Source organism: Cheilinus undulatus, linkage group 16 (assembly GCF_018320785.1).
Source record: "Cheilinus undulatus linkage group 16, ASM1832078v1, whole genome shotgun sequence".
In the NCBI taxonomy this organism is placed as follows: domain Eukaryota; kingdom Metazoa; phylum Chordata; class Actinopteri; order Labriformes; family Labridae; genus Cheilinus; species Cheilinus undulatus.
The window spans coordinates 39,787,571-39,808,024 of NC_054880.1; the positions used below are offsets into that span (position 1 = coordinate 39,787,571).

The following is a 20,454-nucleotide window of genomic DNA, read 5'->3' on the forward strand; positions in this document are numbered from 1 at the left end:
TTTAAAAACTTGAACACTAAAGTTTATCAGTTTAACTATTAAATATATTGTGTTTGTGCTTTATTCAGTTGAATATAAGTCAAAATTGTTTGTTAATCTCTATATTTTGTTTTTATTCATATTTTTATAAATTGTCCAAAGTTTTTAGGTACTTGGGTCCATACAACCATCAGGATTTATGTGTTAAAAAAACAGAAATGTGGTGAAATTTGAGCTTTCACAAACATATGTTATGTGTTAATAGGATTACACTGAGGTAAACTAAAATGTATTGTAGTAGCTCACCCTCTAAAGCACATCAGAAAAATCTGTTTCGGCATGCCAAATGTCATATCAGCTCCTCTTCTGTCACCTTTCATGTTGATTTCCAGCAAATTTATGTAAACTAAAACAAAATATCTATAAGAACATATGATGCTGCTTTCAACACTTTAAGTCTTTAATGCATTTTTGTCCAAATCCATCAGCAACGTTTTGATTCCACTAGATGCAATTAGTTAACCCTTAAAAGGACGCTTGTATTTGAAGGACCTGAATAACAACAGGGGAACCAAAAATAACACCAAAGCCCCCCATTTGCTCTACCAATAAACAAAATAGTATCAAATACAGGAGGGAAACTAGCAACACAGCATCCACCTCATCACAATGGAGATAAATAGTATGTTGTTATGGAAACAAGTCTTTCCAGAAACAATTCCTGGTTATTCTGGGTAATCCAAAGAACAACACATATCTTAGGAAATATGTTTTCCGCAAGCATAGTTCCTACAAAAACCGCTCGCAGTGACGTTTTGTGGATTACCCAGAATATCTGGAACATTGTTTCTGAAAACACACAGGCCTTAGAATATAATAGTTCAGTGCTTTCAATGTTTTATTTTCACACTGACCCTTTTTTAAAACACATCTATCTCGATCTCACCTCCATCTGCCATTTAGACCCGGCTATAAATGTTTCAACTTGCACCTCTGTCTGAACCCGGATTAGTGAAACTTTAGCTGTCTGGTATGACCCGTCGCTCTCTCTCTTTTTTTTTTTTTTTGGCTGACCACAGGCCGGTTCCTGGGCCGCTGTCCTCCCTTCTCCACATGAGGAACCGACACAGACAACCACTGCCAGCCTCCTTACCTGGCACCCTGCCAGACCCCGCCATGCAAGGAGCATCTGCTCAGCACATGCCTGTAAGTATGGGTTTTATTACGTACTGTACATACACACGCATTCTGACATGCGTGCAATATGATTTCTGATTTATAGATGCAGGTATTGCCACCAAAGTGGTCCAGTTTCCCCAGGTTAGAAATATTCATGACTGACAGAAAAAATCCCTTCTCTGGATGAATTAATCAAAAGTGTCAAACTCCTAATGGATGTGACCTGAAGGAGAACTCTTAATAGTTCAGGTAATGTTTGTGCTGAGGCTCTTTCTTGTCACGGTCTAAAGGTTATTTTTGTGTCAATTTTTTTCTGCATCTTCAGATAGAGAAGCAGATGTCGTGTTTAATGGGTATACCAGGGCCGGTACACAACCCCTCCTGTTCCTCGCCTCAGGTACTGACCAGTTAGCTTTGAAACACTTTTATCTTCTTACTGGCCCTAGGCTATGTGCTTTTCCCTCTCTCTTCTGGAAATAACACAACATGGCTGGTTGACCAGTGCTTTTAAAAAACTGAAACCAGTGTGTTTATCTCAGACTACGGCTGATTGTGATGTCACAGCAATAACTGGTCACGTTGAGTTACATTAGAGTGTTTAAATGCAAAGCGTTGAGTTACATTGCATTACATTAGCTCTGTGTTGTGCTACATTACAAGTTGCGTTAAGTTGCATTTGCGTAACGTTGAGTTGCGTTAGGTTATGTTGCGTTACGTTAGGTTATGTTGCGTTGACTTGTGTTACTTTATCTTGTGTTGTCTTGTGTAAGGTTGTGTTCCATTACATGGTCTTTCGTTAGGCTGTGATTGTGTTGCATTATGTTGTTTTACGCTAAGCTATGTAATGCTAAGTTGTGTTACGCTTCATTGTGTTAGGCCACATTGTGTTAGGCTTCATTGTGTTACGCTACGTTGTGTTAGGCCAAATTGTGTTAGGCCAAATTGTGTTAGGCCACATTGTGTCAGGCCACATTGTGTTAGGCCACATTGTGCGAAACCACATTGTGTTAGGTTTCATTGTGTTACGTTACAGTGTGCTACAATACCTTGTGCTTTGTTAAAGTGTGTTACGTTACAGTGTTACATTACCCTGTGCTACATTATTTTGTGCTAAGGTATGTTGTGCTACGTTACGTTGTACCACATTATGTTGTGTTATCTTAAGTTACGCTATGTTATATTACACTGCATTATGTTACGCTATGTAGTGTTACGCTACGTAGTGTTACGCTACGTAGTGTTACGCTACGTAGTGTTACACTAAGTCGTGTTATGCTACGTGCTGTTACTCTAAGTCATGTTATGCAACATTATGTCACGCTACGTCATGTTAAGCTACGTCGTGTTACGCAACATCATGTTACGCTACGTCGTGTTACGCTACGTCGTGTTACGCTACGTCGTGTTACGCTACGTCGTGTTACGCTACGTCATTTTAATCAACATTGTGTTACGCTACATTTTGTTACGCTACTTTCTGTTACACTACAATGTGTTGCACTAGTGATGCACGATAAGTTTTTTTTTTAACTGATACCGATAACCGATAATTTCCTACTCCAGATGGCCGATTACCAACAATAACCGATATATTTTTTTCAATTGTTGATTTAACACAAAAGAAGTTTATTTGATGTGTTTATGCACATCTGGGGGTAATAAGGGGTTAATGTGTAGTGAGCAAAGATATTTATAACTAATTTTAACTAATATCACTCGGGTTTTTCAAAAAACAAAGAACTATTCTGACTTTATAATTGTTATTATAGTTAACTTTTTTTTTTTGTGAAACATTTGTGTACTAAGTACAACATACACAAACAACTGACATAGGTTTTCCCTCATAAAACCAAATGATAACAGGCTGGTATGTTTAACAAATGGAGATATTTGGGGGTCTGGGATTTTTTGTTTTTGTTTTTGTTTTTGCTGCTTAAGCCAGAATTAAAGAGAGCTGATGTTTTACATAAAGATTAAAAATATGCACTGACATAAGTCATATCAGAGATAGGTTAAGAATGTAAAGTCTACCGTGGTCTGTAGCTAAACTTCTGTTCCAAACGTCGATCAGACTGAATGAAACCACGTCTAACAGAGCAGGCAGGTATACGTCTATGAAAATAGTGATGGATCAGGAGACTGTCAGACTGATTTTGTTATTTTAATGTTGTGCCTTTTGGCTCTGGCAAACTTTCTGCAGTTTTCAATGCCTGCTTACGATCAGGGCTCCGCCTGGTATTAGCCATTGACTTGCTCCTAATGCCCGCGGCTGAGGCTAGTGGCTGCTGCCACTTCATTTTAATGTCGTTAGGATGATGACTCTTAAGTGACTTATAAGATCCATCAAGGACTTCTTTCTACTCTTTGCGACCTTTGCAGGGCAAATTCTACAAACATGGTCGTGTTATCCTCCCTGTAAATACTGAACAACGCCACCGTGTTGTTAACATTTTAGCACAGGGGCTACTTCCTTCTCTTCTCTGGTGCCTAACAGCGGGTCGTGTACTGCGGTGCCACCTGCTGTTTTGGAATGTGTAGTCTTGTGAGAAAGAAAACAAACGCCAGCACTGCCGTGCTGACAAAAATATATATGTTAACATGGCTTGTCGTCATGAAATCGGACTTATCGGAATGACGTAATAATTTCCTGTCATCGGCCCTATAGTTATCGTGCACCCCTATGTTACGCTAAGTTGTGTTTTGCTACATTGTTTTATGCTACACTGTGCTTTGTTACGGTGTGTTACATAACAGTTTGTTACGTTACAGTGTGCTTCAATACCTTGTGCTTTGTTAAAGTGTGTTACCTTACAGTTTTACATTTCCCTGTGCTATGTTATTTTGTGCTAAGTTATGTTGTTCTACGTTATGTTGTACCACGTTATGTTGTGCAATGTAGAGTTACTCTTTGTTATATTACACCACGTCGTGTTACGCTACGTCGTGTTACGCTACGTCGTGTTACGCTACATCGTGTTACTGCTACATTGTGTTACACTAAGTCGTGTTATGCTACGTCCTGTTACGCTACATCGTGTTATGCTACAAGGTGTTACGCTATGCTGTGTTATGCTACGTTGTGTTACGCAATGTCATTTTAAGCAACATTGTGTTATGCTACATTTTGTTACGCTGCTTTGTGCTACACTACAACATGTTACGCCAAGTTGTGTTATGCTACGTTGTTTTATGCTACATTGTGCTTCGTTACAGTGTGTTACATTACAGGGTGTTACGTTACAGTGTGCCACATTACATTGTGCCATTTAAAGTTGTGTTACGTGAAGATGTGTTGTTAAGTTACATTGTGTTACACTACGTTGGTTTACGCTATGTTACAATACGTTGTTAGGCTTCAGTGTGTTACATTACAGTGTGCTATGTTACGTTGTGCTATTTTAAGTTATGCTATGTTAAGATGTGTTGTATTACGCCACGTTGCGTTACGCCACGTCACGTTACACTACGTACATTATGCTACGTTGCGTTATGCTACGTTGCGTTATACTACGTTGCGTTGCACTACAATGTATTACGTTACATTGTCTCACATGGTTTGTTATGTGTTTTGTTACGTGTTTTGTTATGTGTTGTGTTAGAAAAACAGATGCACAAGTCCTTTTCATTCCATGTTGTTTGACGAACAGTCAACATCAAAGTTCTATCATGACTGCTGTAGCTTCTTTACATACAGTGATGCTGTTGCTTCAAACAGACACACGTTTTCAAGGCATCTAACATAAACCTGCACTCATTACACTGTACCATATTCATGAGGGCAAGCAAAGCATTGTGTGAAATACCCTGAGATACAGTACTACCGTATTACCGTTGATTCCTTAGTCCAACAATAGGGATTTGTTGCCAGCCTAAAGTGGATTCTCAAAGGACTGCAGTTTAGATTGGTTTCGTATTTCAACATCTGAGGTTTCCATTTTCATACAACCTGCATCTGGTTAGCTTAGCTTAGTTTAAAGCCATGATAAGGGGAAAGACAGATAGCCTGACTCTGCCTAATGTTAAAAAACCCCTATCTACCAACTCTTAAGATGACTGATCTACATTTTTGTAATTCAGTAGTTTGACTGGACAGTACCGGTCAAACTATTTCTCTGTATTTGGTAATGCGAAGCTGAGCTTATGAAACAATAAACAACTCTCTTAACTTTTCAATAATTTCAATAATAATATTTGTGTCTATGAGTATAATAATAATTGTGTTCATCTTTACTTTAAATTTAAATTGCAAAACAATCTGAGTCTGAAATCCTGCCTTCAGCCTATTCCTTTCTAATCAGAATGGAGAGGAAACAGAGAGTAACTCTACACTTTAAAACTCACACACAAACTCACACTGGTCCGTACCACAGGAAGACTACACACTATCTCTGCCCTGTTTTTATTTTCCTCGTGTCAACATGCTTTTGATTTCTTCCGTTGTAAATTTTACATTTCCTCTTTCCAGGTGCATGCTGTATAAATTGTTAAGTATGTGTGCTATCAAAAGCAGCTTGAAAGGGAAAACTGTGAAATCGCCTCTCATCCACACAAACACAAACACACACTCACAGGTTATGACTTCATGTGCAGAGCTTGTATGTAGAGCAACGAATGAAAAGTGGTTTCGGGTTTCAGAGCCGCTCGGGTCACAGGTTCAAATCTGAAACTCTTCTTCTCTTGTTTAAACACACAGACACACTAACTCCTTCTTCTTAACAGTTTTATTCAAATTTATTCAAACTAAAAGTGGAGTGTCGTGTGAACTCTGCTTGCGTGAAACCACAGAAGAAGTATTAACATGCCTCTGTTGTACAGTAACTCCACACTCAGGCTGAGTGGAAAAGTAAACGTTCAACAAGTGGATCAGTGTTTCGTGTACAGTTGTGCGTCTTCATTCACTGATCCCTCCAGACAGAAATATCAACGTGGTGTGTCATCCAGTCTAAGGAGATCCATGATGTAATGTGTCAGGGTGTTTCTATGTAGTAAACAGAGCTGAAACACTCGTGTCCCGTCCTGTTCGCTGTGTGCGTTTGTGTAGGGCTGTGCGTGCGTGTTTGACTGGCAGCCTGGCTGGCTGGTTAAGCTGGCACAGACAACTCAGTGACCTCATCTTTGGCACTGGCTAAATGTGCTCCCTTTTCTCGTTGCTGAATGGTTGAAGGGGGGGAAAAAAGTCTGCCTCTTCTCTTAAAGAAATATTGTGTAACAGGGAGCAGATAGCGTTAAAGCTAGGGAGGGGGGGTGATGTCATGCTCTAAACATGACCTCCTCCTCTCTGGCTCTCCTCTGCTGAGTGTAGGAGAAAGGTGAGATGAGGTTTAATTTAGCTCTTACTGTCTGTTTAGTCAGATGATACACGGGAATGATAAAGTGTGAAGGTATCAAGCTGCAGACGGCAGCATTTATTGGAACACATTAACCCACTTATGCACAGTCACATTCACAGTCGTTGGTAATCAGGAGAAATGGCGATGATGCACTAAGTGTGGGAGTGTAGCTGAGAGCAGCTATCAGTTTAATTTGACACATTTGGTTACATAGAGGTGGGACATTGTGGGAAGTTGTTGGGCTTGTTTGACCTGAAGTGGCCTGTAGGTCAGGAGCTTATCTGCTCCTGTTACCAATTTAGCTCATGTAAGGGGGTCAAACATACCCCACCCGGCAAAAGGGAGATGGAAAATGTTTAGGTATAAACACCTGTCCCTTGATGTTTACTTAAAACCTCACAGCTCAAACTAGGTCAAACTGGGCTCTATGGTTAATGTAGTGACAGTGTAATGCAGCATTTTCATTATACTGTTTATTTAATAAATAAGTTTTAGTATACAATCCATATCTTGGGTTTTTCTTAAGTGATCATAAGATATTGATCATTTGGAGCCAGTTTGATGCATTAAGGTACTGTCTAGTGCTGCAGGGATGATGTACACTATATGGACAAAAATATTTGGGCAAACCAAGTAACTGACTTCAGGTGGGTCAGTCAGACTCGTTGACACAGGTGTATGAAATCAAGCACTTAGCCATGCAGTCTACATTTGCAAACATTTATGATACAAAATGGGATGTTCTGAAAAGCTCAGTAGCTTCAGACGTGGTACAGTGATGGTTGCCACCTTTGCAATAAGGCAGTTCATGAAATTCCATCCCCTGGAAGCTGGATATGCTACAGTCAACTGTAAGTGATGTTATTAGAAAGTAGAAGCATTTAGGAACAACATCAACTTAGCCAGGAAGAAGACCATGTAAAATCACAGAGCAGGGTCAATGACTGCTGCATAAAAGTTGTTAACCCTGCTGACTCCATAGCTGACGAGTTCTAACTTCCACTGGCATTACTGTGAGCACAAAAATGTGCAGCAGGAGCTTCATGGAATGAATTTCCGTTGCCGAGCAGCTGCATGTAAGCCTCACATCATCAAGTCCAATGCCAAGTGTCAGATGAAATGGTGTAAAGCACACTGACATTGGACTGTGAAGCAGTGGAGTGATGAATCACATGTCTCTGTTTGACAGGCAGATGGGTGAGTCTGGGTTTGGTGGATGCTGGGAGAACATTACCTGTCTGACTGCATTGTGCCAACTTTGAAGTTTGGTGGAGGAGGAATAATGGTATGCAGCTGTTTTTCATGGTTTGGCTTAGGCCCCTTGTCTCCAGTGAATGCTTCAGCATAGCAAGACATTGTGGACAATGCTATGCTTCCAACTTTGTGGCGGCAGTTTGGGGACGGCCCTTTTGTATTCCAAAATGAGCGCACCAGTGCACTAAGCAAGGACTATAAAGACATGGTTTCACGAGTTTGGTGTGGAAGAACTTGACTGGCCTGCACAGAGCCCTGACCTCAACCCCATCAAGCGCCTTTGGGGTGAACTGGAACGGAGATTGTGAGTCAGGCCTTCTCATCCAACATCAGTGCCTGACCTCATAAATGCTCAGCAGAACGAATGGGCACAAATTCCCTCAGAAACACTTTGGTGGACATGGTGTATTTTTTTCTTATTACAAAAAGCTATGAAATTGTCATTAATTCAGCAGCCCTTAATCAGAGTTATAACCTGTACAGTTTTGAAGAAGTAATTTCTTCCTATATTTTTCTTAGCAAAGAATTTCTATTGCCACTTACAGTTGTTACATACCTTGTAATAAACCATGCCATTGTAGTGCTGCCATCTTCCAGCAATCCCTGTGCACTAAGACCTTGAGATATCAGATAGACAATTGTGTGCCACATTCCCAGAGGCCTTAAAACACCATATACAGTTTATTTTCAGATGAAAGGATCAGAATATATCCAGGTTCTAGAGAGAGAGTCAGTTATGGGGGCTTAAAGATTTTTGTTTTCTTTAAAAAAGGATATCAACTCTTTCTGAGGCAGAACATGCACACAGCCGTTGCATCAAGAAATTTTTTAGAGTACAAATAATAAAAAGTAACTCTTGTGTACTGAATTGTTGTGCAACTTAATATGAACTGCAGAGCGCCTGAACAGTTTTATGCGTGCTTTGTTTTGTGCAAAATTGCAAACCTAACTTATGTTTTGCTTGTTGTTGTGAGGCCCATTTTGCATTGTATTTTTTTTCTATAAACCTGTGGACTTTAGATGGAAATTGGCCTGAGACTTTAATCTAGCATATTTACATATCTATGTACATTAATTTGCACTGCCCCTATTCTAAATAAGTATATAAATTAATAACGTTAAACACATATCTTCACGTTTATATTTTTATTTTACCCCAGAGATCCAAACAGACACTGGGCCATCATTTCCCACAGCACCACCCAGGAATGGTCAGCGTAAACAACCCTGTGACAGCCATGGGTCACATGATGGATATGATGTCACAACGACATCAGGCGCCTCCACTACAACACCACCATCCTCCTCCTCCTCCGCCACATCATCATCAACAACATCATCCTCATCATCAGCATCATCAGGCACAGCTTCCAGCTCAACACCTCCCATACCAACCGCGATGCCATGCTCCACCGCCGCAGCATCTAGGAAGCCCCCACAGACACCAGCTTCACCAGTCAGCGAATGTACCGCACGCTCAGGCTCACCAATCACCGCCTCAGCATCTGCATCAGGGTTCACCTCCAGCACCTCCTCTGTCTGTTCCTCCACAGGTAGGATGCATCACATTCAGTCATTTTAAAAGCATCTAGTTGAGATCAAGTAATCTGATTGGAAAAGAGGCATTCCATAAGTGCAGATATACAGTAGGTTGTGCTGTAGCTGCCGTGCAAATATCAGGTAACAGCACTCCATCTTGTGCAACATTTCTGAAGCAAAACCTTTGAAGATTTTTGTGTTTTGGTTTGCAGTTATCACCAATTGCACAGCAGATGCAGCCCGCCCAGTCGTCTCACTCCCAGCATGCAGTGCAGGCAGGTGGAAGCTGCAGCGGTGCAGGAGGAGGTGGTGGTGGTAACCGACGCAGGAGGACAACCGAGCAAGATCCTGATGAACGCAGGCAGAAGTTTCTGGAACGCAACCGTGCTGCGGCCACCCGCTGCCGACAGAAGAGGAAACTCTGGGTGTCGTCTCTGGAAAAGAAAGCCGAGGAGTTGACGCACACAAACCTGCAGCTACAGGTGGGACATGCTCTGACAGATACACAAAAACACAATCAACACTGGCAGGGTACTTAGTGTTTCTCTGTGTTTGATTTCCAGAACGAGGTGACGTCCCTCAGGTCGGAGGTGGGTCAGCTAAAGCAGATTCTGCTCACCCACAAGGACTGTCCGGTCACCGCCCGGCAGAGGGAGGCGCAGGGGTTTTCCAGTGAGTAAAACCCACAACCCTGCAACCCCCTCCCTAGAAACCTCACCAGCTTTTCTCAGACGCCTGACACCAATCATGAGGGTATAATTCAGTCACCTGACACCTTGCAAATGCTCATAAGGGAGTCTGCTTTGGTTACATTTTGTCTTGTTATGACAAAGAGCTCCTCAGCACAACCTTGAGCTGCATCTTACAAAGTGAAACTAAGCAGCACTTAAAAGTCAAAGCTCTGCTTGTAAACCCACAGTCTCCAAATTTTGGTACATGCACTTTTATTCCTATGGAGAGCCAATCAGGGTAAAGCACTGCACTCTTAAATCTGAACCAAACCTGACGGTATTTGAAATAATCTGGAGTGCAATGCAGTATTCTGGGATTGCCTTGCATGACGCTAGCTTGGAACAAAATGCAGATTACGCTCTTCTTGCACTCTAGGCAGGTTAAAGTTATCACGTGCTGATCACGCCGCCTGTGTGACACAGAGGTAACTGAACCTGCATGAGACCTAAAATGGTAGAAATCGAGAAAATACTGCACCTTTTGGCTTCACTGAAAGAAGCCATCATGTTTAAAGTGTTAAGAAAGCTTCAAAGAGCAAGGACAGATGCAATGTTGTCCATGTGTTATATTCCTATATTTCTAATGTTGTCTTTTTACCTGTATTTGTTAAAATAAAGAGATATTTTCCTTAAATGTAGTGGCTTTTCATTCTTTTGCAAACACAAAAACCTGCACGCAAAGCGGACAGTCCACACAGATCAGTGACTTTGATTGACAGCTGTCTCTGTGTCCAGCTGCAGGGGTGAGCCCGGCAGGAAGTCCCACCCCTGTAGGTCCCGGGTCTCATCTGCAGGCCATCCAACACAACAGCATCTCCACCTCCTCGACAACTGGAGGCGAAACGGGGCACGACCTCCAGCCTGGACACTAACCTTCAACATTTAGAGGAGGGGGAGGGACTGGATGTGTGAGTTTCATCAGACTGGATGATCATTACTCCACCTTAGTCTCACTCAGCTGTGGATCCACGTCTCATTACATTACACACAGAAATGGATAGGTGATTTATAGATCCATGTGAACACTGTGGTGCTTTTCAACATTTGTCATTTTGGTCTGAGGAGACAACCACTTACCAAGACATTTCCATAACGTGCAAAAATAACTCTTTCTGAAAGTCTGTGATGGTTACAACTGGATCCTGTGTTCATTCAATCTAATCTAACCATTGCCCTCTACCCTCTGACTATGCACAAACACAACCCTAACACAGCTTTTCAGTATATTTTGCTCTTTTACCTTGCACTAATTTAAAAAAAAAAAAACAAAGCCTATGTATTAGTTTTATATTTTTAACAAAGCAAGTGCACACCTTATGCCTTCTCTGTGATGCAGAGGCAGCTTGTCAAAACTATGTATTTTTCTACAAGTTATACATAAAAAACAGAAAATGTTTATTTTAAGATTTAGAATCCGGGTTGGTGTCAGAAAGCCATTTAAAACATAATTGTACAGAATTTCCCTTCAAGCACTTTTTAAAACAACCCTAAATGAGCTGAAAACTGCACCTCATGTCTCTATCAATCCCTGTCAGTTAATGAAATAAACTTTTATTCTGGTATAAGGGTGTTTTATGTCTGTTTAAATCATTTTGATGAAATAAAACCTGTTAGATTTCCTCTGGTACTGCAGTTATAAGTGTGTTTCTGTACATACAGTATGGTCTAGTCTGCCATCTAGTGACTGCTTCTGTTATTAAACGCTGACCATGAGAAGTGCAGTGGTCAGCCCAGCAGATTAGTTTTAGATTTTGCCATTACAAACACATGTAGTTCTTCATTAATACTACACAATTACAGAGATTTATATGGCATCTCTTGCAATCATCTAACTTTAAATTTGGAGAATTTGATTATCAATCAGTGCATCAAACTTAAAGGATTCAATCCAATACTAGATGTAAACAATTTTCTTATAAATGTTGACATGTTTTAAGTCTACAGTGTCTCATTCTGATAAATCTTGATATGAAAATACTTTGTGTGCATGCATGAATGCATGTGTTTGTGATTTGAACCAAGTGTGGGAGACACTCCACCCTGTCTACTCACACAAACGGAGTGCTTAACTATTACCAGACCTCATCATGACACGCAGGCAAAAGCTTGGATGCATCAGTGTTAATTTTGTCAAAGTAAACATATGACTGAAAACTAACGACTAACTTTTCCAGGAGAACAAAAAGAGCAAGAATAGCTAAAAATAGGTCTTTGATGATGAAATCTCTGTTGATGAATATGTTAAGTTTGTGTCAAAGAGACTAAAATGACAATGATAATACATCATATTTCTCCACTGTGTGTGGAAAATCCTATCCAATCAAATAGTTTACATTATACTAAAAAAAACTAAGTAAGAAAGATAACTTTATTTTAGTGGGTACATTTGATCTAATTCACTTATTTTTATCAATAATGGTTGCAAGATAAATAAATCTAATGATCTCTACCCAAAACACTGGGAATGTACTGCCATTGCCCAAGGCTCTACTTGGGCAGTTTTCCCAGCATGCCTTGGGGCATTGTGCTTTTTAGACTAAAGTCAGAGAAAACTGTTGGGATGTTGTCTGTTACACAGTAATCACTGTTAAGAATATTTTGACCATGCTCCTGGTATTAGTGTTGAAAGACACTTTTGCCCCATGAGTGATGTTACCCACTCAGTTTGGGACTGTGTCTTTGGAAATGTCTGTGACCTTTACATGACAGGTGCACTATATTCACTTCAGAAGCCCTCTTAAGGTCAGAGTTCACTTATCTGTCACTTCCTTACATTGTGCTACTACTAAGAATACCACAGCTGTGCCTCATCTGACTGAAAAAAAGAGTACAAAATATTATGTAAAGCCAATGTAGGAAAAATGTATTAGATGAAATATCCTTTATGTTACATTAAAGAGTAAATATCACTCATCTTCATAAAATTTAGCAAATTTGTTGGTGTATATTGCAGCTCTTTATTTACTCAAAATATTGGGTTAGATTTACACAATTAAACTGAAGGCAAAATGTTAACTCGATGTGACTAAGTAGATTTTACAGGTTTTGTTTTATGGTCTAGGTCAATGGCATAGAAGTCCTCATTCAATGCAGTTGCATCACCTGACATTTGCAACTTATTTCAAATAAAACAGGTGAATACTCTGACATGTGTTGTTACTTTTGATCCAGTTAGAAAGTGGATATTTTTAAAATAAAACAAAGCATTATATGGTAAAAAAAAAAAAAACAGTTTTCTGTTTTACCTTGGTTCTACCACCTGGCAGTGAATATGGCAGTGAATATGTACCTTAGGTACATTTATTAAAGGTAAATAAATTATTCAGAGCTTTAAATATCATTTATTTCATATAGTGACACTTTTAGTTGCACCACCAAACATTTGCAACTTATTTCAAATAAGCATGTAAATACTAAGACACATAATGTTACTTTTGCTGTTGTTAGAAGGTTGATGTATATATTTTTAAGATAAAAACAAAAGTTTAATTGTAAAATCATTTTTAGCAGCATTACCTTGGTTCTACCACCTGGCAGTGAAAGTGTACCTGCCTACCTGTGACTGAAAATGTTTTATCTTTACAGCTACATTTTCTGGCCTTGTGTGTCTCAAGGCTCGAGTCAAATAGATGATAAAAATGCTACAATTTGTTTTTATTCATAGTCACAGTTGCACCACCCTGACATTCAAGAACTTGCAAATTCTGGGACAAAAGTTTTATTGATGATCAAACTAACTTTAGAATATTTCAATCATAAACTGATAGCAAAGTTTTCTAATTTATGTTTCTTGCAATTAAAATGACATTTTTATCAGTATCAATGATCTGTTAATCTATGTGGACAGCCACACCACGGGAAGTTTTTAGGATTTGAGATGCCAAAGTTTAAATTTAATCATATTATTGAAATTAACTGAAAATATATTCAGATAAAGTAGGTTTCATTAAACAAATTGATAAAGCCATGGACAGACTGATTTTTCTCGAAAGGAAATAACAGATTCGAACATAAAAATATGGACGATGTGTCATTGACCCGTGTATAATCAGTACAAAAACACAAGCAGAGATTTTAGAGCATTCAAGGTACAGCAGTATATTCTCCTGTATATTTCAAAGTAATTATAGTATGGATAAGCATTACTATTTAAATTCATTTACAGTATGCTTGTAAATTTAGGTAAGATAAAATGGTTGTTTTGAATAAAGGTAAAGACTAAAAGGTATGAACTTTTATTGATTAAAACTGGACTAAACTCTGAGTTTTAATTAAATAAAACTGAGCCACAGCAGAGCTCAGAGACAAGATTTTTGTAAGGCACAGATCTGGGGAAGGCTACAAAAAAGTCTGTTGCACTGAGCATTCCCAAGAGCACAGCGGCCTCCATGATTCCCAAATGAAAAAAGTTTGGCACAACCAGGACTCTTTCAAGAGCTGGTCACCCGACTAACCTGTGCAATCAGGGGAGAAGGGACTTCATAGAGAGGGGACCAAGAACCTGATGGTCCTAAGATCCTGTGTAGAGATGGGACAAAGTTCAGAAGGACAATCACCCACTGATCTGGGCTCTATGGCAGATTGGCTGGATTAATAATGAAAGCCAAGTTGATAATTTATTTCTATTATATTTATGTTTTCACTGTTAGGATGGGGCACTGAGTGTAGATTAAAGAGAATAAAAACGCATGTATTTGACAGTGCATCAGGCTGCAGCATAACTATATTGAAAATAATGAATGGGGTCTGAATGCTTTTCTACCTAACAAGAGATGCCTCTAACTATTTTGTTCACTTGCTATGATGGCTTTTGACTTACTCAAACTGCCTCTGACCATTTAATTACATTAGACTCCACCCTGGAGCTCAGGAGGTCATTTTCATGTATAAATATCTGACTTTTATAAATCATCAACAGAAAAACTGGTCATACAGTTCTGTAATCTGTAGAAGTATGATCCTCTTGTTCTATAAATAAGCACAGGCTTACATAAAGGCTATTCTTAAACCAGATAGAGCTTTGCATGTAATAGAGCACTGGCTCCCAAATGGGGGCGTGGCAAAGATCTCATTTAGGGGGCTATGTAATCTCTGAGATTAGTGAAATAGTTTTGCAAGTAGAATAATACCATATTTTATAGAAAGTTTATGCAAAATCTCTCCAGGAACAAGAGTGTGTAGAACTCTTCTGTTGGGATTTTATCAGCGAAAACAGTAAAAACTTAAAGTAATTTTCTAAACTGTGTGTGTGTGTTTTTTTTCTGGAGGGCTATGCCTTTCTCAGATATGAGTAGGAAAGGCTCAGAGAAAATAAAGATTGAGAATCACTGGTGTAGAGTGGGTAGCTTCAGGATCCACCACAGATTCTTAAATGACCAAAAAAAAAAAAAAAAAAATCCAAAACTTTGCAGCCAGTGATTGATTTCATGAGAAATGTTCCAGGTCAGAATAAACAGAATTTACTTAATTTTCCTTGATAACATGTACATTCTTGGCCATTTTACATTCTTATTATGAGAAAAGTGTTTTTTTTTGTCCCAATAAAAGGAGGTAGATTAATTCAAATATGGAGATAACACTGAAATCCACCCTTAAGGACAGCAAATCGAGTATTAAAAAGTTTCGGTACTTCGGAGAATCACCATGTTTCCAGGCACAGATTTGCAACCCACTGAAAAGAGCCCCCCCGGCCCACTTTTTGTCCTGATCCACAAATTGAGAACCACTGATGCAGAGTACATCATCCATAAACACTCAAATGACAAATCAGTCACATTGTTGGGGATTTTACTTCTTCGTGTAATGCAAAATTATATAAAAAAAAGTATAAAAACATGATAAAAATGATACAAAACAAGTGATTTTTTCTGCCAACCAGCAGCCATCATTGCATTCTGTACAAAAAAATGAGACAATATGATGTCTGTGAATTTAAAATTAGCACCATTGTTGAAATCAGTGATGAATCAATCATTCATACATTCACACTGGCATTCAGAACAAATCACATACTCGGAGACATACTGTATGCAGGTGCAAGGAAATGAAATAGGAAAGGCACAAAGCGGGAAAAGGAAGTCAGAGGGATTGGACTTCCTCTGGTGTCTGAAAAGGCCCTGATGAGCTCAGCCGTTCTTTTGTCACTTTAAAATAATGAAAACACAACTAGGTGGGGGTGTTGGTTTGGTTTGTCCACAGCCAAAGGGACAAATGTTTGACATGGGTCTCAATATTTACATATTCTGTGGTTTTGATGGCTTTAGTCGGAGAATCTCTGCATGTCACTGTCTCTGCGAACACTGTTGTTGTCAAGAAAACGGTCACATGGGAACTCAATGAGATCCCCTTCCTCTAGCGGTGCGAGTCGTGCTGGTCGGCTGCTCTGGTAGCTGGTGAAGTCAGTGGACACTGAGGCGGTCGTCATCGTGGGCCGAAACGGCCGCCTTGTTGAGTACATGTGCCTCACGTGAACCGCCGACTTCCTCCTTTGTAACTTCTTCTTCAGGCTTCGCCCCAGCCACACCCCACCAACCACAAGCAGCAGCACGGCGTTCCCCGCCAGCGTCGCCACAGTCACCAGCTGGAGATCTGAGGTCATGACGCCCTCATCGTGTAGAGTGACCAGGCCTGTGCAGTGGTCACGAGGGGCCACCTGACACACGGACCCTCCCACCACGCCTTCCACGCACACCATGTAGGTCACATCTGAGCTCAGTTCTCGTAGGGTGACGGAGCGAGCCGTGCCGTGAGTGTAAACATAGCGAGGGAACCGGTCCTGAGTGCCAAAGCGGTCAAACAGAATCCGATAGTGCACTTCTTCGAGGCCGGGCCCAAGCCCTGGCGTGTAGCGGTGGTAATCCCTGGTGGTCCAGTGGACGGTGACCGTGCTGGACGTCACCTGATCCACTGAAACGTTGGTTATAAAGTGCCGATTGAAGACACATGGGTCTGTGATTACAGGAAGAGCGTCCTCATGGTCTGATCTCAGGAGATCAAACTTTTCTCCGGCCTGGACTGGAGTGAGCCGTGTTGCATCAGTGGTATTCCCATCTTGGATTCCAGTATGACTCGGTGTGGAAACTGTTGGATCAGTTCTTAAACTTAGATTTGACCTTCGCCTTCCTTTGGGTCGTTTCCCAGCAGCCTCTGCAGCAGGTCGTGACCTTGGACTAAGAGACTCTTTCTTTGGTTTCTTTCCCTCCTGTGAAGCAGAGGGTTCGACCACCTCTAGGCCTCCTTCGTCACCTTGGATTCCTGCCTCCTCCTGACCTTCTCTCCTCAGTTTTTCTTCCTCTTTCCTCACTACTGACCCCTCCTTACCCCCTTGTCTCATATTTTTACCTTCTGTCTCCTCTACCTGGCCTTTCTCACCTTTCTCCATCTGCTTTATTTCCATTCCTTGCTCTTTCACCTCAGTCTTTACTAACACCCCTCCTCCCCGGCTCTCCTCAGGCCCCCTCCTACACAAGTGGCTCCAGTTCCCGAGGGGCTGCAGCTGGGAGCTGTTCACATAGTCCAGATATTTCCCCCTCAGAGTTGCTGGGTAATGACATTGCACAATAACAGTCAACAATTTGCCCTGAGAGTGCGCAGCAGTCATCCATCTTTTCAGCTCCTCCAGGCGACAGTCACACGTCCAGTTATTGCCATGGAGATCCAAGTCGTAAAGCACATTGTTGAGGGCAAAAATGTCCCCTGACAGGCTGGTGAGCATGTTATTCTTCAGCTTCAGCACCCTCAGATGTTTAAGCTGGGAAAAGGCTAACGAGTCCACTTTGGAAATCCGGTTGCGGCTGAAGTCCAGCTGCTCGACGCGCTCCAGAGAGTCGAGCAGACCGGCGGGGATTTCATCCAGCTCGTTGCCGTCAATCAGGAGCTCCCTGAGGCTTGACAAACCCTTCAGAGCCCCGCTGTCCAGCCGAGAGATTCTGTTGTTACTGAGGGACAGCTTGGAGAGCTTTTTCAGATTCTGGAAGACGTTGTTTCCCACGTGTTGGATTTCATTTTCAGACAGGAGCAGAGTTGTCAAAGCTTTGAGTTGGGAAAAAGTGAGAGCATTACGCACGGCTGTCTGCTTGTTGTGCGCCAAGTTTAGAAAGCGCAGGTTGGTGAGTTTGGAGAGAGCGTTTCTGTGAATGTGCTGCAGTTTGTTGGACTCCAGGTGGAGATAATGCAGACTGGGCAAACTTTTAAAAACAGAGTCCTGCAGGGATTCTATGGAGTTGCCATCCAAGCGTAATTTCACAAGATTATCCAAGTTGGCAAAGAGCTCCGGTGTGATTTTCTTAATGCCATTATTATTCCCATAAAGAATTGTTAATTTCTTCAGTGTCTGTAACGTCCCAGCTGGTATATGTGATAAAAGATTGTGACCTAAGTACAGCTCTTCCAACTTGGAGAGCTTCTCAAACGCTTTTGGGTGTATGTTTTCTATTTGATTGAACTGTAGATTCAGCCTGATGAGGTTACTGTACCGTGTGAAGTCGAAGGCAGAGATGTTAGTGATGAAGTTTCCTCCTAGGCTGAAGATTAGAACCTCCTCGGGTGTCCGTGCGCCGGGTTTTGGCACAGTGCGCAAACCGCGGTTGGTGCACATAAAGTGCTGCGGGTGCTGACAGTCACAGCGGTCGGGACAAAAGCCTGCCACCGGCGAGGAAGAGATATAGCCATTGAGTAACAGCAGAAAAAAGCAAATCCCCACCAGGAAATTGCCGGTATCCATCCCCACAGCGCGCCAAACGCAGCATTCGTTACGTATATTTCAGGTGCAGTCGCCCCTCTCCTCTCTTGTCCTGCAGATCCACGCGTCCATATTCCACTTGTTGCTCTGAAGAGTGGAGACACATCAAGCGCGAGGCTCCATCACTTAGCAGCTGCATCTAAAGCGCAAATTAAGTCGTGCGGCGCGCTCTGATACTGTCCCTCCAAAGCCTCCATCCCCTCCAGTGGTCATCTGCAGCGCATTACGGAGTTCCTCAAAAAAAAAAAAAAAAAAAGCAGAGTTCAGCCTCACTCGCATTAACACACACAATCAAATAGTCCCTCCTCCGCAACTCTGCGACCCTGCCAAAAACAGATGTGCACTAGCTTCGACGCACGAGATCTGGAGCTAGGCGCGTGCACGCAGGTAATCAAACACACTCACACAGGTCTGTACAGCGTGAGAGAGAGAGGGGGGAGAGAGAGGTTGAGAAAGCTTTTGACCGAGTTTCCTGCGCGCCCCCGTAGCCACCGGGGGTCTGAGATCTGGATCGGATCCCTGCTATGGACAAAACAGACAGGAAGATTTCCTTCCCACGGAATCCCAAGAGAACCCCTAAGTCTTGAGGAGCAGGGGCAAAGAGTTGAATAAGATTCCTTTCTCGTCATTGGTTTAGCTATGAGAAATGATTATTCAGAAAACATCTGTGGCGCATGCAGTGGACATCCATGAGATGCAGTCCAGGGGACATAAACCTGAACAATGCTTACACAAAGAGAGCATAAACAACAATCATCAAATCAGCAGGGCTTTGTGCGCTCTCAGTACAGTGGGAACATTATCTTCATGCAGACTAACTATAATTTACCATTCTGTCATTAACGTGCAGCAGGGGCCATAAGGAGCACAGATGGTTCACATTTGTAGATGAGGAATTTGGGTCGTGAAGTGTGTGTTAAGACTGACGAGAAGAGGTGCCAAATCTGAGGGAAAGATCTCTGACTTGAAAGTGGGGAAATAAATGCAGGGTGAGTGCAGCATGTGGGGATTTTGGTGCAGAAATTTGCAGAGTGAAGAATGAATGTCTGCAGTGTACACCAAGGTTTATGTTCCTGCCCCGTTTGTAGAGCAGGAAATGTTCCTGCCAAGACATCTGAGCGTTTACAGCACATGAGGAAAAGTGTTCACTGACGTGCACACACACCCAGTGGTAGATCTGTGGTTACCTGCCTTTCTGTCTGGTGCACTTTAGAACTGAATGCTTTAGAGGACACCTGTCATGTTAAAGAAAACTCCATTCTCAGCCTAGTGATGAAAATGTGTAGAAGTGTTGGGCCAACCAGGCTGTGCAGTTAGCTGTGATTTTAATATTACTGAGCATTCAAATTTGAACTTAACCTGACAGACCAGATAGACTGTTTCATTTATCCAAGGCATGGATGTATTTCACATTAATCTGGGAAAGTTCCCATAGAGCACTGATCATCAACTGGTGGCCCGGGGGCCATATTAGGCCCCCCAAAGCTTCCCGTCCGGCCCCCGAAGATCATTTGATTCAGAAAAAGAGGAAAAGAAGTTTTTAAGAGTATCCTTTTGCTTTAAATGTCTGCAGCTGTTAAATCCATCCCACAAACAATTAACATTGAAATAGTTTTAGAATGACAAACCATTTGATCTGTTTTTACAGAAATTTACTGTCAAAATAAGTCAATATTTAAAAAATGGTTAAGGTTGGCAGAAG

At 41.4% G+C, this 20,454-nt stretch overlaps 2 protein-coding genes and 1 long non-coding RNA gene across 7 annotated transcripts in view; 1 reads left to right on the forward strand and 2 right to left on the reverse strand.

Annotated features, from left to right (window-relative positions):
• The window catches only part of LOC121523912 (cyclic AMP-responsive element-binding protein 5-like), a 33,080-nt gene extending 21,454 nt beyond the window's left edge, over positions 1-11,626 (forward strand). For 3 of the 5 annotated variants that reach the window (XM_041808984.1, XM_041808983.1, XM_041808981.1), the window contains exons 6-11: positions 1,059-1,185; positions 1,484-1,555; positions 8,903-9,295; positions 9,494-9,763; positions 9,845-9,953; positions 10,748-11,626. In XM_041808984.1, the coding sequence (XP_041664918.1) occupies positions 1,059-1,185; positions 1,484-1,555; positions 8,903-9,295; positions 9,494-9,763; positions 9,845-9,953; positions 10,748-10,884 (1,108 nt within the window). In that variant the 3' untranslated portion in view covers positions 10,885-11,626. The remainder of the gene's footprint in view (positions 1-1,058; positions 1,186-1,483; positions 1,556-8,902; positions 9,296-9,493; positions 9,764-9,844; positions 9,954-10,747) is intronic. The other 2 variants (XM_041808982.1, XM_041808985.1) reach the window with 2 other exon arrangements.
• The window catches only part of LOC121523915, a 70,428-nt gene that overhangs the window by 24,668 nt on the left and 25,306 nt on the right, over positions 1-20,454 (reverse strand). The window lies entirely within an intron of this gene.
• tril (TLR4 interactor with leucine-rich repeats) lies at positions 15,462-18,932 on the reverse strand. Its single transcript, XM_041808980.1, has one exon. It carries the CDS (start codon positions 18,732-18,734, stop codon positions 16,272-16,274), a length of 2,463 nt encoding a protein of 820 aa, XP_041664914.1. The 5' UTR covers positions 18,735-18,932; the 3' UTR covers positions 15,462-16,271.

What these genes read in the sequence shown, in the direction of transcription:
- tril (XM_041808980.1), bottom strand. Translation starts at nt 18,734, where the DNA reads ATGGATACCGGCAATTTCCTGGTGGGGATTTGCTTTTTTCTGCTGTTA.